Raw genomic sequence first — 14,614 nt, forward strand, 5'->3', positions numbered from 1 at the left:
CGCATCACCTGGCAGGACAGTTGAGATTACCGCTGCCACAGGACCCTGAGCCGAAGGGCCAGGCCCTGCGCTCACCGGGGCTGCCTGCTTTATTAGGGCGAGGAAAATGCCCCTTCTCCGGAGCAAGGGGTGTATGCGTGTGCCGGAGAGGGGTCCGCATCTCTCAGCACTACCATGGCCTGGCCAGCAGCCTGCCCAGGGAGTTTCCCTGACACCTGCCTGCCCCCTGGAGACTGGGAACGGTTAGGACAGCTGCAGGGCTGGGAGGAAGCCCGGCTTTTCCAGGGCATCTGTGCCTGCTTGCTGCCGAGCCAGCAGCTCTCAATCGCGTGTGTGGCCGGGAGGGATTCCTTTGCCGCCATAAGGGATGTTTTCCATCTAAACTCCACCTGGAGACCTCACTGCCGTCCACCATGGACAGCGACAATGGGGCAGGCCATTAGCCCGGCTGCTTTACCAGTGCGAGTTCCGTGGCTGGCTGCTCCCAGGGGCCAGGGCAGCCCTGAGCACAGCACAGATCACAAGGCAGAAGCTCAACTCATGACCCCCCCACTCTCCCCGTTCCAAGAGCCAACGGAGCCGGACAAATGCACACACGGTGCATTAACCCTGGGGCCCGCGTGGGGGCAAAGGGACAGGGACTAAAAGGGCTCTGCACTTGCCCGAGGTTATTACCTATTGTCACATAACAGGCCCCGTACGCACCCTCCCGAAACAACAATCGCTGCAAGAAACTAGCAGCAGGAGCCCCATGTGCGGGCGGGGTTCCCCACTTGGGACCCTGAAAACAAAAGGCAAGAGGGAGCGGCTCAGCGAGGGAAAGGTTTATTGTCATGGTGCTGAGTGGAGGGGGGCGGGCTCAGGGGGAGTTGGGGTACGAGGAGGCGAGGTACCGTTTGCCCGCTCCGTACTCCGAGTTGGCCCAGGAGTAGGTCTGAATCTGGGCCGATTTCCCGCCGAGGCTGAGCGTGCACCTGCAAGGAGATGGACGTGAGGCCGCTGGGGGGGCCGTCCAGAGCCACGTCGCCCTCTGAAGCCTCGAGGCCTGAGTGTGCCCCGCAGGGTGATACAAACGTGTCCCCACGGGGGGTATTTTTTAGAAGCCTCAGAGGGTTTAAGCCAATCCTGTGTTTTGTTTTCCTGTGGCCGGACATAAGTTTTGAACACTTGGGGTTGGCAATGCTGAGAAGGCTGGAATCCTGATCCCAAGCCCCCAGCTCTAACTACTAGACCCCACTCCCCTCCCAGAGCTGGGGACAGAACCTAGGAGTCCTGACTCCAGCCCCCCTGCTATAACCACTTCACCCCACTCCCCTCCCAGAGCTGCGAGAAAACCCAGGAGTCCCGACTGCCAGCTCCCGCTGCTCTGACCACTTCACCCCACTCCCCTCCCAGAGCCAAGAGAAAACCCAGGAGTCCTGACTGCCAGCTCCCGCTGCTCTAACCACTTCACCCCACTCCCCTCCCAGAGCCAAGAGAAAACCCAGGAGTCCTGACTGCCAGCTCCCGCTGCTCTAAGGATCAGACTGCAATGATCGCCTTTGCCACAAAAGTCTGTGGGGAAGGAGGCATTAGCAGGCTTCTCAAAGGGTTTTACGCACAACAAAGAGTTTCTAACAGTACTTCAATTGCTACCAGAAATGACCTGAAAGTCCATCCGTCGTCCCCCCAACCCCCCCCCCCATGCCGGTGGCTCTTCAGGGGCGACACCCCCACTGGGGCCCGGCCTACCTGGCATTGCCTCTGATACTCACAGCTTGTTGGGCCTGGTTTTGTAGCACAGTGTGTACACGGCCAGTTCAAACTCGGGGCTGGAGCCGATGAAGAAGGAGCCGACGCTCTTCAGATAACCCGTCCAGCTGTACTGGAAAGCCATGATGTCAGGGTAGCCGGTCCACTGCAACCAGACAAGGAGACGCAAGAGATGGGTGCCCCTGGCAGCGGGTGCTCTGGGCTGTCTCCGGTTGGAAACTATCTCAAGAGGGTGCATGGGATAAAGGATGGCACCAGTTCGCTACCCACGAGCCAGCGCCGGGCAGGGAGACGGGCAGCCTGCTCGCCAGCCGACGGCAGGACTGCGATGGCTCAGGACTCCATGGGAGGAGACTTTGTCCTCCCTGTCTGTGCTGGGCTTGCAAAGGGACTCACTGAGCCCCCCACCACTGGGACTGAGACTTGAACCCAGACCCCTCGTGGGGCTTCGAGGCGGCAGGTTGCGTCAGTGAGCAGAAAAGGATCCTTCCTCCGGTCTAGGAGCCATGCTGAGCTGGGCTGGGCTGGGCACCACCTGCCCCTGGATCGGGCGGGTAGGAGCCGCACTGAGCCGGGCTGGAAGCCACCTGCCCCTGGATCGGGAGGGTAGGAGCCGCGCCGAGCTAGGCCCAGTGGACGCCCTCCCCCCAGCACTCACAGGCCCATTGTAGCCGTAGCTCAGGTAATTGATCTCTCCGTTCTTCTCCAGCTCGTAGTAATGGACCCAGTTGTGAAAGCCTGAGATTTTCCCGCTCTTGATTTCCCCTGCAGGCGAGAGGAAGCAGAGCTGGAGTCACGGCCTGTTTCTGGCTCCTTTCCTGCCGCGCCCCGAGGTGGCGCCCCCGACAGGGGCAGGTGGCGCCCCCCGACAGCTTCCCGCAGACCCTGTGCCCTTCCCAGCGGGCCCCTCACTTTCTTCCAGCCGCTCATCACTTGCCCCTGAGTTCCCATCGCCCCCGGGGCTTCTGAGCGTACACGGGGATCTGTGACGTTCTCTGGTACAACTGCCCGACCGCAAGGCGCTTTAGGACAATCATTCGCGGGGCTGTATCTGTCTGTTCAGCAGGGCCCTAGAACGTCGGTCGTCTCGACACCGTGCTAACGTGGGTCGGGGTGAATTAATACCCTGTTGAGTGGCTGAGAATAACTGACTGTCCTGACCTGAGAAATGCTGTTCAAGGTAAAAGCCGGCCTGAAAAGTCCCAGCGTTAAATTTGGAGCCATGAGGCTTACGGCCAGAAGGATCCACCAGATCATCCGGAGTGACGTGTGTATTGCAGGCCACCACCACCACCCCGGTACTCTGTATAAGGGGGTTATCCCCAGGAAATCCCACCCCAGGCTTGGCTACGCCACTTATCAGATTGGCACATCTAATCTGTTCCATTTCAGTTTCCACGTCTAACTGGCCCCTTGGCAAATTCCCAATGATTGACCCCCCCGCACCCTCCCCATTCACAGTTATGTGATTGACAGAAATTACATCCCTGTGATTGTTCCCGGCAGCCTCTGCCACTGGCCTGGTGGGCAAACTTGGGCAAGTCGCATCCCTGTCCGTGCCTCAGTTTCCCATCTGTAAAAGGGGGCTAATGATACCAGCCTCCTTTGGAAAGCACTTGGAGCTCTATGGATCGAAAGGGCTGTACCCAGAGCTCAGGCTTCTTCTTCTTAAACATGTGGCCTGATTTTCACAGAGGCCGTTTTCAGCAGGTCAGCCCCTCTGCAGATGAGGCTGCTGCTTGCTCAGGAACCTGAATATTAGGGGCCAGATTTTAGGCCCCCCCATGTTTGAGGTTTCCGGCATTTGGAGGGGGGTCTCCTCCAGCAGAAGGGGCTCTGCAAACGGGCATGCTGGAGCCTCGGGTTTATTCATCTTTCCGACAGCCCCCGGAGCTGTGGCTTTGTGTTGTGCCCTCTTCGGGGATCCACCCCCCACCGCCCCACGAGCAGCGCTGTACCGTGGAAGACGTGTTCGAAGCCAGAGGAGTCCATGGCCGCTCCCTTCGAGCGTGAGTAGAGCCCGAACCACATCTCCTTCAGGTCTGCCTTGAAGTCATTCTCCGACAAATAGATACCTGGCCCGGGGAGACAGCAGGTGTCAGAGCTGGTCTCCAGCAGGGCAATGCAGCTAGCTCCCGGGGACTGAGCTTCCATAGCCCAGCCACGGGAGATCTCAGGTCTGAATCCATCAGCCGGCCAGATTCCACAGCACGCAGCCCAGCGAGGGGCAGCAGGGTGTTTGCATGGCTCTGGCATGGGCTTAACGGGGTCATACACCACCTGCTCGCTTGTAAGAACGGGTGAGGCCCGAAGATAGCGATCGGATGTTCTCCATCGCCAGCCTCGCTATTTAGAACGTCAAACCCTCGTAGCCGGGACAGGGGGCCTTCTCCCTGGACCGAGGCTGCCTCCCCTCCAATCCCACGCCCACTCCTCTCTGAGTGTGCAAACTGCCCCTCCACGGCACATTTCCCCGTCTCCTTTGTCACTCCCAGCTGGCAAACTCCCGTCGGGCGCAGGTGCAAGCTATTACCTCTGTGTCACGCACGCACCCCGCCGGCAAGCAGCGAGTGTGACGAAGTGGGGGGGTTTCTTGGTTTTCCCTTGGTTTTTCCCAGGGGTTGCGTGCAGAGGGGGTGGGACTCAGTTTCCCTGGGCGTTTCTGGTTTAACGAGGCGGTGGGAGAGGGAGGTTGTTGTTACAGAGGACCGGGAACTTGGGGCCCCAGCCAGTGGCCTGGAGAATGGAGACCACAGCGACTGGTGACCTGGTGGCCCAGCTCGGGAGTCACAGCCAGGTCTGGCCAGTGGGAGGACAATGGGCTGCGGAGAGAGGACCCCCGGTGACCTGACCAGCCGGTTCCAGCCAGAGGGGGCCAGAGGATGGAAGAGAGGAGAGGAGGCCCAGGAGACCCTGTTTACGACCCTGTTTACCTGGAGAGAAGACAATGGACAGAGGCCGGCTTGGGGCCCGTGATATCAGATGCCCAGCTGGGAAGCAGGGAGGCTCAGGACTGGAGAGAGAGAGCAGGCAGAGCCCACTTGGATGCCGGGGAGACTAGGATGTGCTGTGCTGAGGGAGGCCAGGCCTGAGGCCCTGAGAGTTTCCTGTGCTGGGTTCAGACGCTCAGTGACCCCTCCTGTTTTACACTGGCTGAGAATCACTCCAGTCTAGAGATCAGAGGGGCATTATTCCCTCTAGCAGTGGAGGCCCTGGGGGTCCAGAGCAAGGGGACTCCCTGAAGGGGCCCACGGCAGAGACAGGTGTGCTAAGGCTCAGAGAGGTTCGGTTCCAGGAGGCGAAGGGGCTTAACCCCTGAGAGTGAACCCCCGAGAAGGGCTGTCTCACTGAAGGGGGTTCCCCCCAGGGACCGTACGGGGCCAAGAGTGGGCACGTGACAGGGAGTTCCCCGTATGCCTTGGTTTTAACAACAGCCTTATCTTTCGTTGCCTGAATCTTCCCACTCCTGCCTCAGAAGCGAAGCACGTGGCACTAGCCTGGCGGGCGCGATATTTGCCTCGCCGGGACGCAATATTTGTGACAACTGTTTGCGGCGAGCAGCTGAGCGGGGAGGGATGACCGGGGTGCTGCGGATGCCGGCTTTCACGGTCTGCTTTTGAGTGCCACGCTTGGCATTTAGCCTGCGAGCAGACGGTGCATTGGGAAATACACCAAGAAACACATGTTCCTTCTCCAACTGATGCGCACTGCAAGCTTCAGAGAGGAGAGCCAGCTGTGGTGAGAACAGGCAGTCCTGGTTGCCGGCGCTGATGGCCAGCAGGTGCCGGGAGCTGCGTTCTGCTCGGGTGAGAGCCGAGCTTGAGGGACAGGTGTCACGGAGTGTGGGGGAGTCCAGGCCCTGCACCCCTCTTCCTGGGATTCACTGAGGCTCTCAGCCAGCCAATAAAACAGAAGGTTTATTGGACAACAGGAACACGGTCCACAACAGAGCTTGTGGGTACACCCAGGACCCCTCAGTCAAGTCCTTCTGGGGGAGCAGGGAGCTTAGACCCCAGCCCTGGGGTTCCCTGCGTTCCTCCACCCAGCCCCAAACTGAAAACTAAACCCCCGAGGGGAGGCAATTCCTTGCTTGGACTCCTGCCGGCGCAGCCAGGGGAAGCCTGTCTCCACGGCACCTGGCAGGGCTACAGGATCCTGCAATGAGCCGAGGCTGGGGATTAGCTATGGTCCCGCCAGCACCTGGCAGCAGACACAACCCATGTCATCACCTAGCTGCACACTGCCACACAGCTGGTACTTTACCTGTAGAAAGAAAGAACTGGCTCAGCTTCTCCATCACCCGGGTCTTGAAGATTTCATCCAGGAAAGCGTCCACCTCCTGTCCCTCGGAGGCGGTCACCACCTCCTCCTTGCCCGTCATGCGTTCGTAGTTATTCAGCAGTGCCAAGAGCCTGGCAAAGGTGGGCTTGGAGAAGAGGGCATCCTCGTCCACGTAGCTGAAGAGCCTGGCAGGAGAGTGGAGAGAGGGGGTTAGGGACGCTGCTCCTAGTCACAGATCCAGCCAGAGAATCATCCAGCCGGTGAGCTGATAGCTCTGCCTTAAGTACTTATCTGGGCCCCAACACCAGAGCATCAGAGGGCCTCACAGTCTTTAATGCCTTTATCCTCACCGCCCCACTGGGGGGCAGGGAAGTGCTATTTTCCCCACTGGACACAGGACGATCTGAGGCAGAGAGACTTAGTGACTTGCCCCAGGTCACACCAAGAAGTCTGTGGAGGAGCAAGGGATAGAACCCATGTCTCTGGCTGGTACTCTAACCACTGGACCATCCTTCCTCTCTGACCAGAGACTAACTAGTCCCTCTCGAATCGTTATAAATGGGACCTGCGGAAGGAGGCATCCCTGACAGAGAGCCAGAACGAGGCCTACGTACACTTCCGTCCCCCTTCCTGCACCCCCACACCCTGACCAGATCCATCTGCCGTGTGTGCATGCTACCTCTGTGTCCCTCCACTCTGTCTGCCCTGCGGGAATTTCTACGTGGCTGTGGAAGGTTCTGCCCATGCAAGGATATGGTGTAATCTCAACGCACCCTCCCCCCTGATCTGTACATCCCACACAGGTGGGTTTCCCAGCATCTCCTGTCCCCTTCACTCCACCCCCATGCCCTCACTTCTGCTTGGCGTAGTCTTGGCCTGCACTGGTCTGGTCAGAGGAGATCTTGTGCTGCAGGTTGAGGATGATCTCGCTGCTGGTGGCCCTGTTCACGTCGGCAGAGTACAGCGTCTCAGAGATGCTCTTGATCTCACTGTCGGAGACAGAGTAGAATGAGGGGACCTCCCGCTGCTCACCTTCCCCTGGAATGGCAACAAGAGGGACCAGAGTTCACTACGGCCTCGCCTCAGTGGCCAGATACTAGGGTAGTGGGCTAGAAACATGGACAAAGAAGCACGTACAGCACTAGTCCCCAACTCCCCTCTTACCCAGCTCAAAGGAGTAGCTGGCTCATTGGAGGCATGATGGCTGGTTTATTCAGTTCATCCAGTAATGTGCCTATTAGAATAGTCACTAAGCCATCATTGTTGTGGAATAATTACTCCCAAGGAACCCTGTGCAGGCAATATAGCCAAAGGGGAGAATCCAGCTTCCCTCTTCCATGTGCTCCATTCCTAATACAGTACCCAAGTGTCCATACACACCCTCCTCCCTGGGTCTGAGTAGGGCCTACTTCCTCTCACGTGTGGGAGAGAACCCAGCTCCGACCATCTGGAATGAGCTCCATCTACCGTCTGCTTCAGACACTCCGCACCTCGGCTGTCCAGCACAGCCTGGTCTCTACGCCACCCTCTCCCGCTGCAGCTATCCCATGCTACCTGCTGATTCTGTGACTCATTTGCAGGATGAAGCCGCGTTTCCTGGATTTTCCATTCTAGATATGGATGAAGCCCATCCACACAGACCCCCCTTCAAATCACTTTCACCTTTCTGGGGGTCTCTTAAATTTTCCCTCTCTGCTTGACTCCACAGCTGTACAGAACATCCCCAGGACTCCCTCTCTGGAAGGATTGATCGACAGGGGCCTGCTTTACAGAGTAGATCGGGAACCAGGACTCCTGGGTCCTTTTTCCCCGCTCCGCCAATGACTCACTAGGAGGCCTCGGACAGGGCATTTTTCTATGTGCCTCAGCTTTGTTCTTCTATCCAATGGTGATGTGGATACTGACCCCAGGCAGACCCTCAGCGACAAGAAGGGGAAATGACACTGTTAATGTAACATAGCTGGGAAGCAGGGGATGTTGCTTCTCTCTCTTTCGCGCCCCAACACCATCCTTGGGGTGCGTGCAAGCAGAAGTGGGCCGAAGCAGCTCCCCATCTTGGAGGTAGCTGGCCCTGACTGCCCCATATCACCTGCCCAGTGCACAGCAAGACTCAACGGCCTTGAGAGCGAATCATGCTGGAGCTGAAATCCCATCAGAGGCTTTACAGCCAAGAGCTCTATCCATGGATTTTTAATGAGCCCTAAATGCACGTATCTCTGGGAACACGGGAGAGAATCTGCTCTCGTCTGTAGATATGGCAGCCAAGCCTTCGCCTTTAAAGTTAGAACTACAAATCTGACCTTAATTATTCACAAAGATTCTTGGGATCCCGGCTTTCCTTCTTTGCTGTGCATTTTCTCTACGTGAGTACACGAGGGAAACAGGGAAGTGCTATTTCTGCCTTTGCTGGAAACTGCACGGACAAGTTCTCGGCACAAACAAGCAAGCAGCTAACCACGAAACCAGCTGGGAAACAACATGGGTGAAATCCTGGCCCCCTGAAATCAATGGGAAACCTCCTGTCGGCTTCATTGAACTAGGATTTCTGAAGTGCTCGTGCATAGGGGTGGCTACGACTTGATTTCATGTGTTTGATAAAGTGCATGTTACACGGTGGTTATTTGCACAAAGTAACCTGCAGGGGGGAAGAGCAGCTATCGTGGATGGTGAACATACGCCAGGTGAATAACATGTTAAGCAAAGAGTGATTGCAAGATACTCGTGCAGCAAAACAGAAAGCACTACCAGAATACAGCGTACAGACCTTACTGGAGAAGAGCCCCAAGTGTCAATTTTGCTGCCACGCTTTAGAACTAGACCAGGGATCGGCAGCCTTTCAGAAGTGGTGGGCCGAGTTTTCATTTATTCACTCTAATTTAAGGTTTCGCGTGCCGGTAATACATTTTAACGTTTCTTAGAAGGTCTCTCTCTATAAGTCTATATTATATAACTAAACTATTGTATGTAAAGTAAACCAGGCTTTTAAAATGTTTAAGAAGCTTGATATAAAATTAAATTAAAATGCAGATCTTATCAGTTTAGTGCAGTGGTTCTTAACCTGGGGTGTATGCACCCTTTCTGGGGGTGTGAGACGTGCGAGGTTTTTTTAGAAGGTAAATCATCGAAAACACAAATTAAGCACGGGCACATAAGTACAACTTCTTTGCTTCATCAAACCTATGTATTTATTAACATTATACATTTTTAACGATTACTGTACTATACAAAGTTTTTAAGTTTTTAAGCTAACTGTAGTGTAATTTTTGATAAGGGCTGCAGAGCACTGGGCCCAGGCCAGGAGCAGAGCCCTGGTCTGGCTGCCGGTACCCCAAGCCGGCAGGAGGGCTGAGCGGGGCCAATGGCCGGGACCCCGGCTGGCAAGGGGCCGGCAGCCGGAACCCCAGACCAGCAGCAAGGTGAGCGGGGCTGGCGGCTGGTATTCCAGGCCAGCACCAAGCTGAGCGGGGCCGGTGGCCGGGATTTTGGCTGGCAAGGGGCCAGCAGCCGGAACCCCAAACCGTCAGCGGGCTGAGCAGGGTGGCAGAAAGAACCCCAGACTGGCAGCGGCTCACTCGCCGCCGGTCTGGAGTTCCGTCCGCCGGCTCCTGCCAGCCGGGATCCTGGCTGCCGGCCCCACTCAGCCCACCGCCGTTCTGGCGTTCCGTCCGCCGGCTCCTGCCAGCCGGGGTCCCGGCTGCCGGCCCGGCTCAGCCCACCGCCGTCTGGAGTTCCGTCCGCCAGCTCCTGCCAGCCTGGGTCCCGGCTGCCGGCCCGGCTCAGCCCACCGCCGTCTGGAGTTCCGTCCGCCAGCTCCTGTCAGCCTGGGTCCCGGCTGCCGGCCCGGCTCAGCCCACCGCCGTCTGGAGTTCCGTCCGCCAGCTCCTGCCAGCTTGGGTCCCGGCTGCCGGCCCGGCTCAGCCCGCCGCCAGTCTGGAGTTCTGTCCGCTGGCTCCTGCCAGCCGGGGTCCCGGCTGCCGGCTCCGCTCAGCCCACTGCCGGTCTGGAGTTCCATTTACCCAGGTTGGTGGTTTTGCCCAAATTTGTCCCCAATGATGGCCAACGTCAGCTTTTCACAGAACAGATTTTTGAATATTTTTTTCATAGAGTCATGGATGTTAAGCCCAGAAGGGACCGTGAGGAGCAGTCTGACCTCCTGCGTAACACAAACCCGGGAATATCACTCAATGAGTCCTGCATCCAGCCCATGTCTTGTGGCTGAGCTAGAAAGCCATCCAATCTTAATTTAAAACTGTCAAGGGATGGAGAAGGCACCACATCCCTTGGTTGGTAAATTGTTCTACAAGGGTAAAATTCACTCCTATGCAAGAGGCCAACATGGGGCCTTCTGCACCACTTAAGAAGTGAAAAGTAAGCAATGCTTAGACCGTCTGTACAGGGCTGAATTTCGCGTTTGCAAAATCAGAGCTTTGGGCATCTGCGTTCACTCAGAAATGGCTCATTTGAACCCATAATTTTTGCCAGGCTCTTGGGCAGGAGAGAAATCTCACCCTGAATTGCCTTTTTGTTATCATCACGTAAATCCAAACGGGATACATTTTAGTTTAAAAAATATTTTAACAATCTGCTCTTACCTGGAAAGGAGAGCTGGGCCCCAGATGTTAAACAGGGCAGGAAGCAGACCAGCGCAAGAATGCCCTTCATCTTGGATGGGCCGCAACCTACCTGACACCGGAGCAGCACTGAGGGTTTATATCAGTTTGCTGTATCGCTTGAGATAATGCTAGAGAAATATTAAACCGCTCTAAGTTTGGAGCTGCAGCTCAAAGCCCAGGGATAATGAACACATGCGAAGTTTGTTGGCAGAACTAGATAAAGTCAGACACAGCTGTTGCACAGCTAGATAAGCCAGGGATAGGTGGGAGCGGGTTGGATAATATGCAAGACCAGAGCATTCAGGTATTGAAAGATAGTCAGGAGTCCAGTGCAGAATTGACACGCTGGTGATCAATATCATTGTGAAATGTGTCAGCACTCTATGAGGAGTCATGGATATTCACTGATATTATGCTTTAAAGTCTGTGACCAAACAAAGGAAGAAACAGGTTTTCTCCCAGACAGAAGGGAAGGCAGCTCTCTACATGGCTCCAGTGTAAATGAAGCGTTATGGAATCAAAACAATGGAAGCCCCATTTACACACAAATCAGCAGGGGGATGGGCACAATCAGCCAAACCACACACAAGCAGTGACGGGACTCAAACTCGCGACTGCGGGCTCTGAAATCGTTGACCCCCAGCCAGCGTGCTAAAGGAGCAGCTTCCCACGTGGTAACTGGGACGTGCGTTAGGCCTGGTTCTGTTGCCTGGTAGCAAGAGTCAGGCTTCCCCAGAGATCGGCTCACTCAGGCACTCTGATCTCATCAAGGAGCATCCTCATGGTGCTAGATAGGGTAGCTCCTAGGGACTGGAGGCTCCAAGGCTCCCAAATCCAGCTGCTTAGCCAGGGAGGAGGGGACATGCACGACACGTCAAGGCGTCTCAACCGCCCTTGGGTCAGAGAAATTAAAAATAAAATCACCTCTCTCCAGGAAAACTGTGAGTTAATTCTTTTTTTGATTCCTCTTCATTTCCCATCTCTGAGCAGATGCACTTATCCTGGATTTTATATTTCTATGTAAATGGCAGCATTATCTCCCAAGTACTAACCTCAAAAGAACAATGGGACCGGTGGGAAACCAGAAGGTCTCCGGGGCATGAGCTTGGGGGAGGGATGCCCTTCCTATGAAATCTACACAGCAGCTAACTACGCAGCTTTATTTCCGGGATGGATTGGAGTATCAAATATCTGGGGTCTCAGACACAAGCGGAATATGCTAATGCCATTCTCCTTTAGGATTAGTCTGAAAGCCGTTAATCGTCTCCAATTGGCAGGCAGAGGCTGGATAGACACACTTATTTCACATTTCCAGATGGAAGCGTATTTCGACCCTTAAGCGCGGTTTAGCCAAAACCCATGGATGTGGAGAAGCCCTGTGGCCGTTCAGATACAGAATGGAGACCCTCCTGGTTTTCACTTTCATTGTTCCGCGACGTCTGCACGTGTTTTACTGGCAGAGAAACGGACTGTTTGGTCGTCTGAGGTCAAGGATGAAGTTGGAGATTCACTCTCGCTGCTCTGCGGTACTGGCAGATTGTGGGTGAAGGAAGCGTGGCTCGGAGCCCAAATACAGCCAGCCCCGGGACTTCTGTATTGTAGTGCTGAGCACGTTCGCCTTTCAAATGGCTGTGCCAGACGTCTCAGCATACCAGGCTCAGTCTCGACCGAGCCTGCCCGTGCTGCGTTCCTGCATTACAGATAGTCAGGTTATCCAATATGTATATTGCAGTGGCTCCCGGAGGCCCCAGTCAGCACGGTCCCTGATCCATCAATATGGCACATTGCAGGCTAGCACTGGTAGCCTCCACACACCCCTCCGCTGCACTAGCGGTAGGGACAGCTGAAATCACTTCCAATTCGGTGTAACTATTTGCTTGTGCCCAGTTGTCAACGTGGCTAAATTTAGATGCAAACGATCTTAACTCCACACGGTGCCTTCACTCCTCTTACGCCCCCTGGAAGCTGGGGTGAGCCCAGTGCACCGCCCCCAAAGGGGTCCTCACAGGGCTGGTCACTCTGGTACGGTGCACGCAGGCAAGCTGTGCCAAGCAGCTGTGGACAAACAGGGGACCAAACTGACATTTTTGATCCTACTCAGGAGAGGAATGGCAGGATCCCCGGATGCAGGAAGGGTGAAGGATGCAGGAAGGGTGATGCTGTGTCATTTAGAAGCCAGGAAAGGAGGAAGTGTGTGGCATTCTTAGAGAGTCATTAATTAATTAATTAATTAATTAAATTGGTTAGTCTCTAAGGTGCCACAAGTACTCCTTTTCTTTTTGCGAATACAGACTAACACGGCTGTTATTCTGAAATCATTCATTAATGTAATCAACCCCGAGGCTATACCGCTCTTCAGACCCCATGCCAGCCTTGAGAGGAACTGTGTGCGTGCAAAGACTGACCCCTCTGCCTTTGGGATAGTTCTCGCTCATTTGAAGACACTTGATTTCCAGTACACCCAACAGGCTCCTCGTCTGGATTCAGCAGAGTCCACTCAGCTGGTAAATTACCCTTCTGTCCAACAGGCAGGCTGCAACCGTAATAATTTTATCTTCAAGGGCTTGTTTAATATTTAAGTGACCAAATGCTGCTTATGTTAGACTTTCCCACTGCGGTCTCAGAGGGATTTTGCTGGATGAATGCTCTGAAAAGTAAGGGGTGGGGGGGATAGTAAGGGGAAGTAAATTAGCCCTGGTCTCCCCTTACCTCCCCTTCAGGGCCATAGGCAACGAGTTATATGGGCCCATGGTGCCCGTGCTCCACCAATATGCAGGAATGTGGGCCCGGCTCCCCCAATATTTGGGCTTATATTTTCAGACCTGTCCCGTCCATAGGATGGACTGGGGCAACCCTCCCCGAAGCACGGGGCCTGGGTCAGTTGCCCCGGTCCGTCCTATGGACAGGACAGCTCTGCCTGGACCCGTTCTGGGCACCACCAAAGATTACACAAACCTGGTGCTCTTTGTTCAGGGCCCTAGACTGGACCCAAATCGGACTCTTCCACACCTCCTTTTCCTGCTCCTCCAACTCTTGACTCCATGCTCCCCACCCCCGCACATTACAGGAAATCTTCCTGCCATGAATTGTGGACTAGGTACGACATTCAATCCGGGACCACTTTCATAAACGAGGATCCCTGGGGACGCAGGAATAGGGAGACCAGACAGCAAGTGTGAAAAATCGGGACGGGGGTGGGGGGTAATAGGAGCCTAGATAAAAAAAAGACCCAAAAATCGGGACTGTCCCTATAAAATCAGGACATCTGGTCACCCTACACAGGAACAGTGAGAGTTCCTGCACACTGATATTAAGAAACAGGCCATTTGCTTTGGTGATTTCCTTCAGCTTCCAACCCCAAGGGTAACATATGCTGTCTTAACACCATGTCTACTAGCCGTTTGGCACAGGTCTTCCCTGGGTGGAGAGGGAGGGGGCAGGGAACAGTTCCGGTAACCCCCAGCAAGCAGCCAGCCTTAGGATCCAATTGGTCCCGGTTTCCGGAGGACATATGCTCTGTTTCAGTAGGAAGATCCTAGCACTTGGCTCTATGGAACGGAGTTGGTAAGGAGAATTTGCGTGTGCTATGTGCTAGCAAGTCTATACTGGGGACTCCAGTTTAACAGGATTCTGGACTGCCAAGGCCCCGTGATCCATGTGTGATGCAGCAGGGAGTGGGGAGTATGGACCTGGGAATGTTGTAGGGGAGTTTTGCTGGGACTGTCTGCATTGGGGATGGGAGACTTTCCGTGAGGGAAGATACCTGAGCATGTAACATGAGAGCCCAGGAGAGGGGTTGGGGCCAGGTGACACCTTCTGCCCGGGAAACTGGACAAAGGCTGGAGGAGCAACCAGGGGGACGGAGTGTGAGACGGCCGGAGGGGGTTTCAGTTTGGAGCTGGCTGGGGAAACGGAGGGAGCCCCAGGACTGGGGTCTAAGCTCCCTGCCCCCCCAGAAGGACTTGACT

At 55.3% G+C, this 14,614-nt stretch overlaps 1 protein-coding gene across 1 annotated transcript; it reads right to left on the reverse strand.

The window, feature by feature from the left end:
• Positions 1 to 859: 859 nt before the first annotated feature.
• On the reverse strand, positions 860 to 10,695 carry LOC144277857 (uridylate-specific endoribonuclease D-like). Its single transcript, XM_077838892.1, has 7 exons — positions 10,626 to 10,695; positions 6,888 to 7,071; positions 6,016 to 6,218; positions 3,711 to 3,827; positions 2,411 to 2,517; positions 1,755 to 1,897; positions 860 to 974 (listed from the first exon to the last, which is right to left on the reverse strand). The coding sequence occupies exons 1-7, from the start codon at positions 10,693 to 10,695 to the stop codon at positions 860 to 862; spliced, it is 939 nt and encodes a 312-aa protein (XP_077695018.1).
• Between the last annotated feature and the right edge of the window lie 3,919 nt (positions 10,696 to 14,614).

Source organism: Eretmochelys imbricata, chromosome 20 (assembly GCF_965152235.1).
Source record: "Eretmochelys imbricata isolate rEreImb1 chromosome 20, rEreImb1.hap1, whole genome shotgun sequence".
Taxonomy (NCBI): Eukaryota; Metazoa; Chordata; order Testudines; family Cheloniidae; genus Eretmochelys; species Eretmochelys imbricata.